We start from the raw sequence: 12,500 nt of genomic DNA, 5'->3' as shown, positions 1-12,500 counted from the left end.
AATATTCATGTTTTAAGACAAAATCCAAAAGTGATTAATTTTAAAATGAGAATCATGTTTTCTACAGTTAACGTTCACTGATTTATTATTTATTTATTATTAAAACGTCTTTTAAATTCAGAAACATTTCTGCAGCTTTTTGGTCCAATTTTCAAATAAACTCAAATAAAAAACACCAAATATTAAAAAAGTAACAATTTAGAACCAGATCAGTTTTTAACATGAACTCCGTCGTTTCATTATAACAAATTCTACCGATTCAATCAAACTGTAGGATTATAAAACTGAATTGTTCTGTTTTGAAACAAAATTTGGTGATTTCCAATTTTGAGATTAAAACAGAAGACATTTGTGCACTTTGCTGAATTTGTGTATTTTAACAATTCATAGACAAATAATCATCACTTTCCATTATAAAGGGAACATTTGTTATTATAAATGTCTCTGCGTCATAAATTACATTTGTAATCAAAACAAATTGACACGATATAATTGTTCGGTATTTTCTTATTTTTTTAACCACATTTTGTGTTTAAATTTGTGGTTTATAAACTGAAATGTTTGAAGATTAAAATAAATATTTTGATGCTCTTTAAACTTTTGTAATGACGGCAGAGGAATGAAGTCAAACTATTTTTGCTCGTTTAATATTTGTTCCGTCTCGTATTTATTAGTTTTATTGTCATGAATCAAAGTTGCACCTTTTCTTATGTTTCGGTAATTTGATGGAAGAAAAGCTCAGAAAGGTTTCGGGCCGGCCTTCAGATACGTTTCTGTCTAGTCAGCAGAACGAAAGTCGATGTCGTTTGTTGGAGGTTTTGTCAGTTTGTTCGTCTTCAGCCACTTCTGATCCTTTTGATCCTTTTGATCCTTTTGATCCTTTTGATCCTTTTGATCCTTCTGATCCTCGGTTTGTTGAACCTCAGAGAAGCTTCAGGTTCATCTCAGAGTTCATCTCAGCTCTGACCCAGTGACTCTGAAGAAGCTCCGACAGCGACGATCGTCGTCCTCAGAGAAGTTTGTTCACTTCAACTCTCTTTATTTTGTGCTGACTCAGCAAACATTCACACATTCAGGAGTCAAAACGTGAGTCGAGCAGCAATTCATGAAATCTGATCCAAAAGACTTTGATGATTGACTTTCCATTTAATTGACAGATGGATTTTGTTACTCAATGTTTTTAGTGTTGAATTAAACATCAGAGAAGTAAACTTTGTGCTCTTCTTTCTTCTAGAACTTCTAGTGGGTTGGTTGAGTGAGGATCGTCTCCTGGCAGTTTGTTAGCATGTTAGAGAAGAAGAATTATTAAATATACTGAACCAGGAGAGCAGTGAGGAGGTGAAATGAACAGATGAGGTTTGGAAGCGGAGGAAGAGGCCGATGTGCTCGCTGGGTTTCTTCTTCAGCTGCTCCTGAGATTAAAAACAAGAAAGAAAAAAAGAAAAACTGCTGACTCGGTAACGCCGCCTCCACGAGGACGGACACAGTGTGGACATCCAATCACAGGACAGAGCCGGATGACCTCCGACCCCTCCCGGCCCACGTTGACGCTGAGTCAGTCCAGGTTCGGGGGGGTTCGGGGTTTGTGGTTCAGTGAAGGCTCCTTAAGGCAAATCTCCATCCCAAAGCTGAAACACCAATTCAAACCAAAACTGGATTCTTTTGTTTTTGTTTTTTTGATACTGATGATGAAGCGGATCTTCTTCTGCAGAGGATGGACGCCTGAAGCTCAGGAGCTTGGCTGTGATCGCAGCCTGCAAGACAAGGAGAAGGGATTTCAGTCACAAGTTGCTTTTATTGAAACTGGTAAAAGTTTTTAGTTTAATATCTGTTTATTTGTTACTCTGCAGGTTTCTTATAGACATACTACACTACGACTTGTTCCCCTCGTCTTGATTATAACTTCATACCAACATCTCTACGGAGACTCGTCTGCTGTTGCATCAAGCTGGTCTTGACTGAGGACCAGGACTCTGGTGTTTGGTGTTCAAACACAGTTACACATGTTGGACAGTGTTTCTCTGATGTTACATTCAGTGTGTTAAGATCTTCACCATATTGACCAAAGAACTGTTTTGTGGCTGCTGTTTACATTTCTCATAATACAATCATATATCCTGTCATAATGAGTCCTGTCACAGTATATCGGGTGTGATGTTACTGACTCACCTCCATCATTATGTCTTGCTGGCGTTCTCATAGATGACATCAGAGGTGATGGACTGCTTCTTCTTCTGCCACATCAACAGGACGCACTGATGGATGAACACGTACTGCTCCTGTCGACAGAACACAGACTCGCACCTGTGAGGTCAACAGGTCTCAGGTCTGGACACCTGAACCAGGTCTACATTAACACCGTTCCCTCAGCTCACCTCAGTCTGGACCATAGACAGACGGTGGGACCGCATCTCGGACACCATCCCCAGGATGTCTGCAAACTCGTGTTCTCTGATGTGCTGCATCAGACGGTCCAGAGCCATGAAGGTCCCGGTCCGGCCCACTCCGGCACTGAAGCCCAGACACAGAGGTTACACCTCCGTGACCCCAGCAACGTGGATGACATCATCACTACATCTGTCTAACATCTGTTTGTTCTGTGGTTTCATGATCATACTGTGCTCTGAATAATAACAGTAGCCAATAATACATAACACGTAATGAATATATTATTGTTTATCACACGATCATCCATCCATCCATCCATTTTCCTCCGCTTATCCGGGGTCGGGTCGCGGTGGCAGCAGGCCAAGCAGGCTGACCCAGACTTCCCTCTCCCCGGCAACATGTTCCAGCTCATTCTGGGGGATCCCGAGACGTTCCCAGGCCAGCTGGGAGATGTAATCCCTCCAGCGTGTTCTGGGTCTTCCCCGGGGTCTCTTCCCAGTTGGACGTGCCTGGAAAACCTCCAGTGGGAGGCGTCCAGGAGGCATCCTGATTAGATGCTCAAACCACCTCAGCTGACTCCTTTCTACATGAAGGATTAGCGGCTCGACTCCTAATGACCGAGCTCCTTACCCTATCTCTAAGGCTGAGCCCGGCCACCCTACGGAGGAAACTCATTTCGGCCGCTTGTAGCCACGACCTTGTCCTTTCGGTCATGACCCAGAGTTCGTGACCATAGGTGAGGGTAGGAACGTAGACCGAGTGGTAAATTGAGAGCTTTGCCTTCCGGCTCAGCTCCCTCTTCACCAAGACGGTCCGGTGCAGCGCCTGCTTTACTGCTGCAGCTGCACCGATCCGTCTGTCGATCTCCCGCTCCATCTTACCCTCACTCGTGAACAAGACCCCGAGATACTTGAACTCCTTCGCTTGAGGTAGGCACCCCTCTCCCCACCTGGAGGGAGCAATCTACCGGTTTCCGGCAGAGAACCATGGCCTCAGATTTGGAGGTGCTAACTCTCATCCCCGCCGCTTCACACTCGGCTGCAAACCGCTCCAGTGAATGCTGGAGGTCACGATCCGAGGAGGCTAACAGGACCACATCATCTGCAAACAGCAGAGAGGCGATCCCGAGACCCCCGAACCTGACGTTCTCCGCCCCGAGGCTGCGCCTAGATATCCTGTCCATGAAAGTCACGAACAAGACCGGTGACAAAGGGCAGCCCTGGCGGAGGCCAACACCCACCGGGAACGTGTCTGACTTATTGCCGAGAATGCGGACACAGCTCCTACTGCAGTCGTACAGAGACCGGATCGCCCGTTGTAACGGGTCCGGCACCCCGTACTCCCGCAGCACCCCCCACAAGAACCCCCGAGGGACCCGGTCGAAAGCCTTCTCCAAGTCCACAAAGCACATGTAGACTGGTTGGGCAAACTCCCAGAACCCCTCCAGTAGTCTTCCGAGGGTAAAGAGCTGGTCCACTGTTCCACGGCCGGGACGGAATCCGCACTGCTCCTCTTGAATCCGAGGTTCGACAAGCGGTCGGAGCCTCCTTTCCAGCACCCTGGCATAAGCCTTCCCCGGGAGGCTGAGTAGTGTGATACCCCGGTAATTCGAGCACACTCTCCAGTCCCCCTTTTTGAAGATGGGAACCACCACCCCAGTCTGCCATTCCATGGGCACTGATCCCGACCCCCATGCGACATTGAAGAGGCGTGTCAGCCAGGACAGCCCAACTATGTCCAGCGCCTTCAGCATCTCAGGGCGGATCTCATCCACCCCCGGCGCCTTGCCACCAAGGAGCTTTTTAACTACCTCAGCGACCTCTGCCAGGGATATGGGTGAGCCTCCCCCTAGGTCCTCAGGCGTTGCCTCCTCTGCAGAGGACATGTTGGTCGCGTTTAGGAGTTCCTCGAAGTGCTCTTTCCACCGCCCGACGATGTCCCCCGTCCGGGTTAGCAGTCCCCCCCCCTTTCTAGGACCCCTCCCACCGACTCCAAGAAGGCCGGATACTCCGAACTGCTGTTTGGTGCATAAGCACAAACCACAGTCAGAGCCTTGCTCCCCACATCCCGTAGGCGCATGGAGGCGACCCTCTCCTTCTCCGGGGAGAAGTCCAACACAGCGGCGCTCAGCCGGGGGCTCGTGAGTATCCCCACTCCCGCCCGGCGCCTCTCACCCTGGGCAACTCCGGAAAAGGACAAAGTCCAACCCCTCTCCAGGAGCTTGGTTCCAGAGCCAGCGCTGTGTGTGGAGGTGAGTCCAACTATATCTAGCTGGTATCGCTCCACCTCCTGCACCAGCTCTGGCTCTTTCCCCGCTAGCGAGGTGACGTTCCACGTCCCTAGAGCTAGTCTATGCTGCTGGCGATCGGCATGCCCAGGCCTCCCGCCCGACCTGCCGCCCGGTCTGCATAGCACCCGACCCCGATGTTTGTCCCTGCGGGTGGTGAGTCCACAGGGTATCACATGATCAATTCTACTTTAATCACTCAGTTTATTTAACAAGAAGTAATCAGCTGTGAAATAATAATTCATATGTGTATCTGTATTCCAGACTTTTAATATTACAATGCTCTTCATATGTATTTGATCTGTTCCTTATGTTCTGCTATTGTTTACCCTTTTCTTTTGTATATTATACTTTTGTCAATAAAAGAAAAGTGACACTTAATCTCCTGAATCCTGAAAGTTCTCAACACACATTTGAACCCTAAGCTAGTGATCTCTGTCTCAATAATCCAGTTCTTCTTTACTAAGCATGAGAAATGATAAACTTTTGGCATCTAAACATCCAGAGTTAGAATGCTAACTGTGGGCGTGTACTGTGTATATATACATATTACATCACATTACAGTCATTTAGCATTCGCTTTTATCCAAAGCAACTTACAATAAGTGTATTCAACATCGGTATTCAAGAGAACTACTCGTCACCAGAAGTCTCCTTTAAACAAGCATCTAAGAGCATAAACCAGAGCCAACGTACAGAAACAAATGAATACAATAAGTGTCACAAACTAATATGAATACAATAAGTGCAATAAGATAGTATGAATACAATACGTGCTAAGTAAGTGCTAAGTGGATACATATATATGTATATACAGTACACGGGGTCCAGACCTGCAGTGGACGATGACGGGGTCTCTGGTCCGGTTGGCCTGCTGACGGACGATGTGGACGAACTGCAGGATGCTCTCGATGGCGTTGACCGTGGGGACGCCGTGGTCGGGCCACGAGGTGTAGTTCAGGTGGAGGACGTCCTGAGACTCGTCGGCCTGCAGGGGGAGACAAAGACCATAAACACCACGAAGACCTGGACCCCATGCTGAGCCCCGACCCAGAGGTTGAGAAACTGGTGCTCACGTATCCCAGTCTGAACTTCCTGATGGTCCACTCTGGAGACTCCGACTCAGACAGCATCTCCACACTGATCTCCCCGTACATCACGGGCTCATCTGTGAACGGCCAGTAGTGGTCGCACTTCACCTGGAACACACAAAATATATATATATAATATATGAATATATATAATGCATAATAATATATTAATACACTTCACCTGGAACACCTAGTATACATAATATATGAATATACATAGTATATTAATACACTTCACCTGGAACACACGCAATATATGTAGTTAGTAAAATATATCATCAAATATGTATTCATTTATAATAATTAATATAGTACATATAATACATTAATATATAATATTAATATATAGTAATATATTAATACAAATAATAATAGATCAATATTTATACATTGTTACATCTGGAATCAACTTCAATCATCAAAACACATCACATTAATTTTCTGTCACTAATTGGTTAATTGACTAATGGACTAATTTATTCATTACTTAATTGATTAATGGACTAATTTATTCATTACTTAATTGATTAATGGACTAACGGTTTCAACTAATCTTGTAAAAAGTGTTTGAAAGTTATCATATTTTATAAACTCTTCATATGTTTTGTGTGTTTGTAAACTGAGTAAAGCTGTCAGATAAAAGTAGAAAGTGACATAAAGTACTCACCCTCACATGTGTACTAGTACTAGATTAAAGTACTCACCCTCACATGTGTACTAGTACTAGATTAGAGTACTCACCCTCACATGTGTACTAGTACTAGATTAGAGTACTCACCCTCACATGTGTACTAGTACTAGATTAAAGTACTCACCCTCACATGTGTACTAGTACTAGATTAAAGTACTCACCCTCCTCCGCTCGTTACACTGAGTGAGCATCACGACGATCGGACACTTTTCCTGAAGAACCATCTTCCAGAAATCATTACGAGTCTCCGGTAGCGGACCCTGAGTGGCGATGTACTCTTTTGTATTTTTGTACCCCTGAAAGTTACAAAATACACACTTTTACTGTCATGAACAAATATCATTAATGTCATTAATATATATATAATAATAAAGTGAATTCAGTATTTATTTTCTTTCACTGAGAAAACTAAAAGCGGACGTAAGTACAATTTATGTTCTTTTACTTTACTTGAGTATTTCATTTTCCTGATACTACTTTCTACTTCGTATACTTTTATTCTACTACATGTCAGAAGGAAAGATAGTACTTTTTACTTCCTCTATTTGACAGCTTTAGTTACTTTACAGATTCAGATTTTATTCTTTAAACATTTGATCATTTTATAAAATATTAATGAAAACAGAAGAAACTATAATTCTACAATTTACTATAATGACTTGATGTACTGTGAAATATTACAATACACAGTACACTGTACATTATACAGGTATCATGGGACCATTTACCGAATAATATTCTGAATGCAGTATTGTTACTGTGTGGTACTAGTACTTTTACTGTTACATAGTATTTTTACAGTATGGTATTAGTACATTTACTGTACCAGAGTATTTGTACACTGTGCTATATGTACTTTTACTGTAAGTAATATATATGAATAATTCTTCCACCACTGAAAAACTACGAAGTAAATCATATTAAAAGTGAAATACATGTATATATGTATATTTATACTCACAGGTATGTAGTTGGCGTTGATGTAATCTGAACCTTCATCGTCGTGCATCGAGATCAACTTCACCCGACTGAAGTCGTCTGGAGATAAAGATTTAAAGATTGAACTGTTAGAGAAACATTCATGTGCTTCTGTGATACGAGTAAACTCGTTAGTGTAACGTGACTTTCATCCATAAATCAGTTTGATGATCCTAACTTCACATTTCATTGATATAATTGTAGCTCTTTAGTTTGGTGAGCTCGTCCTCTTTTTCCCATGATGCTTTGCGCTCAGTGACTCACAGGGGAGGATGTTGGTGTATCTGTTCTTGGGCCTGTTGATGGGCAGGTCTGCTGCATCATGGCAAAGATCCAGACCGACACTCTTCAGCTCCTAAAAACACAATGAGGGAACGTTAACGGGGGCAGAAACCTGAACCAGCTGGTCTGAAACTGCTGGTCTGAACCTTCTAGTCTGAACCTTCTGGCCCGAACCTTCTGGCCCGAACCTTCTGGCCCGAACCTTCTGGCCCGAACCTTCTAGTCTGAACCTTCTAGTCTGTTTGAACCTGCTGGTCTCGTCTGAACCTGCTGGTCTGGTCTAAACCTTCTGGTCTGAACCTTCTGGCCTGAACCTTCTGGTCTGAACCTTCTGGTCTGAACCTTCTATTCTGAAACTGCTGGTCTGAACCTTCTAGTCTGAACCTTCTGGCCCGAACCTTCTGGCCCGAACCTTCTGGCCCGAACCTTCTAGTCTGAACCTTCTAGTCTGTTTGAACCTGCTGGTCTCGTCTGAACCTTCTGGCCTGAACCTTCTGGTCTGAACCTTCTAGTCTGTTTGAACCTGCTGGTCTGGTCTGAACCTTCTAGTCTGTTTGAACCTGCTGGTCTCGTCTGAACCTGCTGGTCTCGTCTAAACCTTCTGGTCTGAACCTTCTGGCCTGAACCTTCTGGTCTGAACCTTCTGGTCTGAACCTTCTGGTTTGAACCTTCTATTCTGAACCTTCTGGTCTGAAACAGCTGGTCTGGTTTGAACCTGCTGGTCTGAACCTTCTGGTCTGGCCTGAACCAGCTGGTCTGGTCTGGACCTGCTGTACCTCAAACTGCAGAGAGAACTTGTAGGCCGAGTCTTTGCTCATTTCTTTGAAGTACGCGTCAAAGTCGTCCAGCTGCACGGGACTGAAATAAGACAACAGAAATAAATACATATATATATATATATATATATATATATATATATATATAAAACATACAAATATAAATATGACTGCTTCATATTTACACATTCAACAACATAAATATCAAATAAATGTCCACACACACACACTCACACACATCAAAGACCTAAATCTAACTTTGATTTAATTAAATATGTGAATCATAGATGAGGAGAACACATCTGAGTGAGCCATTGGTTTAATAAGAAGAACTATGGAAGAAGAGGGAAGTAGCTCTATGAATATAAAGACAATATTCATATGTTGTATTGTGCTTTAAAACTCATTTATTAATCTATCTTTGCTCTCTCTGTCTGAATGTTAAATATTTAAATGTTCTGTTTCCGGCTGAAGGTTATTAGTGCGATAGCAGCAAACACACACAACATAAATACATAATTACATAAATGCATAGAGTAAATAGATAAATAAAGATGAAGAAGCCACAGAAGGTTAGTCTCGTTACCTCGTTAGCTTCCGTTTCTTTAAAGCCGTCTTGCTCCTATCAAATACAAACATGGTGACTATATTACATACTATCTGATACTGTATAATATTAAGACATTAGAGTTTGACCGATGTGGGATTTAAAGCCTTTATTAATGGTGATATATTTAAATTCTTCATGAAATATAATATTATTTCATTGAATTTGCTGAAGTGGTTAAATACGGAGAACTGAATCATTGCATCTTATTATCTTTCAGGGTTTATTTGGTGACACCTGTTGTGTTCAGTGGTCAGAAACTAAATGTCAACGTCTGCCAACATCAAAAGGAAATCAATTAAATTTATTTACTTTAACACAAAATCACAAATTTGCCTCAGCGGGCTTCATTAATTCACTAAATGACTAATTCACTAAATGACTAATTCACTAAATCACTAATTCACTTAGTCACTAATTCACTAAATCAATAATTCACTAATTCACTAAATCAATAATTCACTAAATCAATAATTCACTAAATCAATAATTCACTAAATCACGAATTCACTAAATCAAATGAAAAGGGTAATTATTAATGTATAAAACAACATATATTACATTTAATTGAATACATTTTTTAATCTAAATTGCAAACTGGGTTTTGAATGTGAATTTGATTTTCATCCCAATTTTAGCTAAAAGAGAAAAAAATCTAAAAAAAGGCCTAAGAGGCAAATTATATTAATATTAGTATCAATTATGAATAATCAGGTTTTAAATAAGGATATTTATATACAGTTCAAATGTCAACTTCCTTTACAGGTTAAAGTTGCACAAATGTTTGCAAATTGGAAAATTAAATTTCACAGCCTGTTGCCAATGCAGTACTTAAATTAATTCAAAATTTACATTTTGTGCAAACTTGACTTTATTTGATTATTGGCAGCCATACACTTCCATAAAAGGCCAGAATGGAACCGTCCATCAGTCAAACCCTCAAAATAACTGTATCATCATCATAATATCATGCTCAGTGATTAAACCACAAACATGCAGCATGTTTACATTTACAGTCATTTATCTTTTACGCTTCATGCTTCTGCATTAGCAAAGATTCACTGACTGTGTTACAGATCTCCAAATCTGTAGTCAGCAAGTGTGTCTTTAACCAGCAACATGCAAATTTATAAGATCTACATCTATATAATAATAATAGATACAGGAGATAAAAGCTATGCTAACAGCAGTGCTACATACTCAACCTCTACTTCTTAAGTGGAAACAGAGAAAGACAGCATGCAGAGTCCAAACATGGAGCAAAGCAGTTAGCAGTTAGCATCAACAGTTAGCATCATGCTACATCCAACATGTTAGTGTGACTCTGACAGTTCGACCAGTCACAGCATCGCAAGACAAAGTTCAACAAGTCATAAAAAATGATCTGCTGACTTCCTGTTTCCCCGTCAATCACACTGGACTTTAAAGGATTTTTATTTTAAAATGCAGCTTTCAAGTGTTTCAGTATAACTCTGGTGATATTCTATATTTTGTTCTTGTCAACAAAGAAAAACAACAGTAAATACCCCAAAACAACATGTGTTATGTTCAGGTGACGGCGCCCTCTAGTGGTCACAGTCGTTGTGATTCTAGACCACTAGAGAACGTTGTTCAAGAGACACTAAACATCCGTAGAGGAAAAAGGTCGGGCTCAATGGACGGCTTAACAAAACCTTGGACATAAGCAGAAGATAAAGCGGTTCACTTCCTGTTTCCTCCCAACAGTCATCATGGTTTATTTGAACCTGAATCATAACGTCTGAGGTCACTTCATGGGATTTGTTTAACACAATCACCTCAGACTGAGAACAAGTTATCTAACACTTATTTTCCTCAAATCTGAATTTGAGGGTAACCAGACAATAACTATCACTAGCATTGACAACCACATAAATATGGAATTCTATATTTGATCTACTAATTAAGGAGAAGCATTTAAAAAAAGAAAAGAATAGGCCCCAGAATCGAGCCTTGAGGTACACCACATCTGTAAATATATTGTTGGTTTTGGTCTTTTCCTGGGATTTGTTTGAAATAGTAAAACAGACTGATCCTTTTTAAGAAACTAAATCACAAGATATCTTGTAATATCTATATCAGTATTTGAGGGAAAAGAGACAATAACTATCACTAGAGTCGACACCTGTATATCATCTGCATAAATAATAATAATAATTAAGGAGAAGCATTTGAATTGAGAATCGAGCCTTGAGGTACACCACATCTGTAAATGAATTGTTGATTTTGGTCTTTTCGTGGGGTTTGTTGACAACAAGAGAACAGTGAACATCACCAGGCTCATGCTTTAGTTCTGGATCCAGAGGTGATCCGGTGGCTCCACAATGTGGAACAATGTCTCGGATCAATACTGCGGGCTGTGGCTCTGCTCAGACATGCCCCTGAAGTGAAGTGTTTTTTGGCTTACTTACCAAGGATTAATATAAAAAGCCAAAAGATAGTCAGTCCAAAGGCAGGATGGCAGTAGGGTAAGGAAGGCAAAGAGGCTTCTTCGCCTGAAGGGGGTTCAAATAAAGAAATAAAAACACAAACAAGTGAAAATAAATAAAAGCAGACACTAGGTGGCGACATGTTGGGGACAGAATGTGGTGCTCCGTTAGTAAAGAAGCACAGAACACAGAGTTAAAGCATCATGCAGCGCTGTCTCTCTGGAGGACAACAGGAGTGTGTCTGCTGCTGGACGTCAATGGCCTCTCTGTCTCGACCCTCCGGCCCCGAGTCTGTGACATCACCGCGTCTTCCCGGGCCCCGGCCCACAATGCAACACTCAGCCAGGACGCCTCAACATCTACAGTCCAAATTCTGTCACTCGGTGGTGACGTCAGACCATGTGACGGCCACATTAAAAACCCAGATGATGTCGTTAACGGTCGTGTTGCCACTGATGCAGATACTTTAAACCTGCAGAATAACGTGGAGAACGAACCTCTTTCACCTCCAGCTGTTCTGCGTTTACCTGATTCATTTGTACAATGATGCAATAATTGGTGAATGAGTGAATATATTAATAACTTCATCTTTGTTTTAGTTTTTCATGTTTTCCTGAACATGAAGCTCCAGAGAGAAAACGTCAACACAACAGAAATGTGTCCGTAGTATCAAATACGAAGAACTGTGTCGGAGCTGATGGTTGAAATGAGATTCATTATCTTATTGACTTTGATCACATAAATCATCAGTTTTTGTACGACTGCTTGTGTTTAGACAACATTTATCATTTAACATTTAACATTTATCATTTAACATTTATCATTTAACATTTATCATTTAATATTTATCATTTATCATTCAACATTCAACATTTAACATTTATCATTTAACATTTATCATTTATTATTTATCATTTAACATTTATTATTTATCATTTATTTATCATTTAACA

The 12,500-nt window shown here is 41.3% G+C and overlaps 1 protein-coding gene across 1 annotated transcript in view; it reads right to left on the bottom strand.

Moving 5' to 3' along the window:
- The window catches only part of ptpro (protein tyrosine phosphatase receptor type O), a 40,890-nt gene that overhangs the window by 1,165 nt on the left and 27,225 nt on the right, over positions 1-12,500 (bottom strand). Inside the window, exons 11-21 of the mRNA XM_031878852.1 lie at positions 11,530-11,613; positions 9,080-9,115; positions 8,494-8,575; positions 7,700-7,790; positions 7,419-7,495; positions 6,619-6,753; positions 5,752-5,874; positions 5,509-5,663; positions 2,376-2,511; positions 2,170-2,279; positions 1-1,754 (exon numbers count right to left, since the gene is read on the bottom strand). The exon at positions 1-1,754 is cut by the window's left edge and continues 1,165 nt beyond it. Coding sequence (XP_031734712.1) covers positions 2,178-2,279; positions 2,376-2,511; positions 5,509-5,663; positions 5,752-5,874; positions 6,619-6,753; positions 7,419-7,495; positions 7,700-7,790; positions 8,494-8,575; positions 9,080-9,115; positions 11,530-11,613 — 1,021 coding nt within the window. The 3' untranslated portion in view covers positions 1-1,754; positions 2,170-2,177. The remainder of the gene's footprint in view (positions 1,755-2,169; positions 2,280-2,375; positions 2,512-5,508; positions 5,664-5,751; positions 5,875-6,618; positions 6,754-7,418; positions 7,496-7,699; positions 7,791-8,493; positions 8,576-9,079; positions 9,116-11,529; positions 11,614-12,500) is intronic.

This window comes from Anarrhichthys ocellatus, unplaced genomic scaffold, assembly GCF_004355925.1.
Source record: "Anarrhichthys ocellatus isolate YVR2014 unplaced genomic scaffold, GSC_Weel_1.0 scaffold206, whole genome shotgun sequence".
NCBI classification, from domain to species: Eukaryota; Metazoa; Chordata; class Actinopteri; order Perciformes; family Anarhichadidae; genus Anarrhichthys; species Anarrhichthys ocellatus.
The sequence above is the reverse complement of the archived record's forward strand: the minus strand, read 5'-3'. Positions and strand labels throughout refer to the sequence as shown.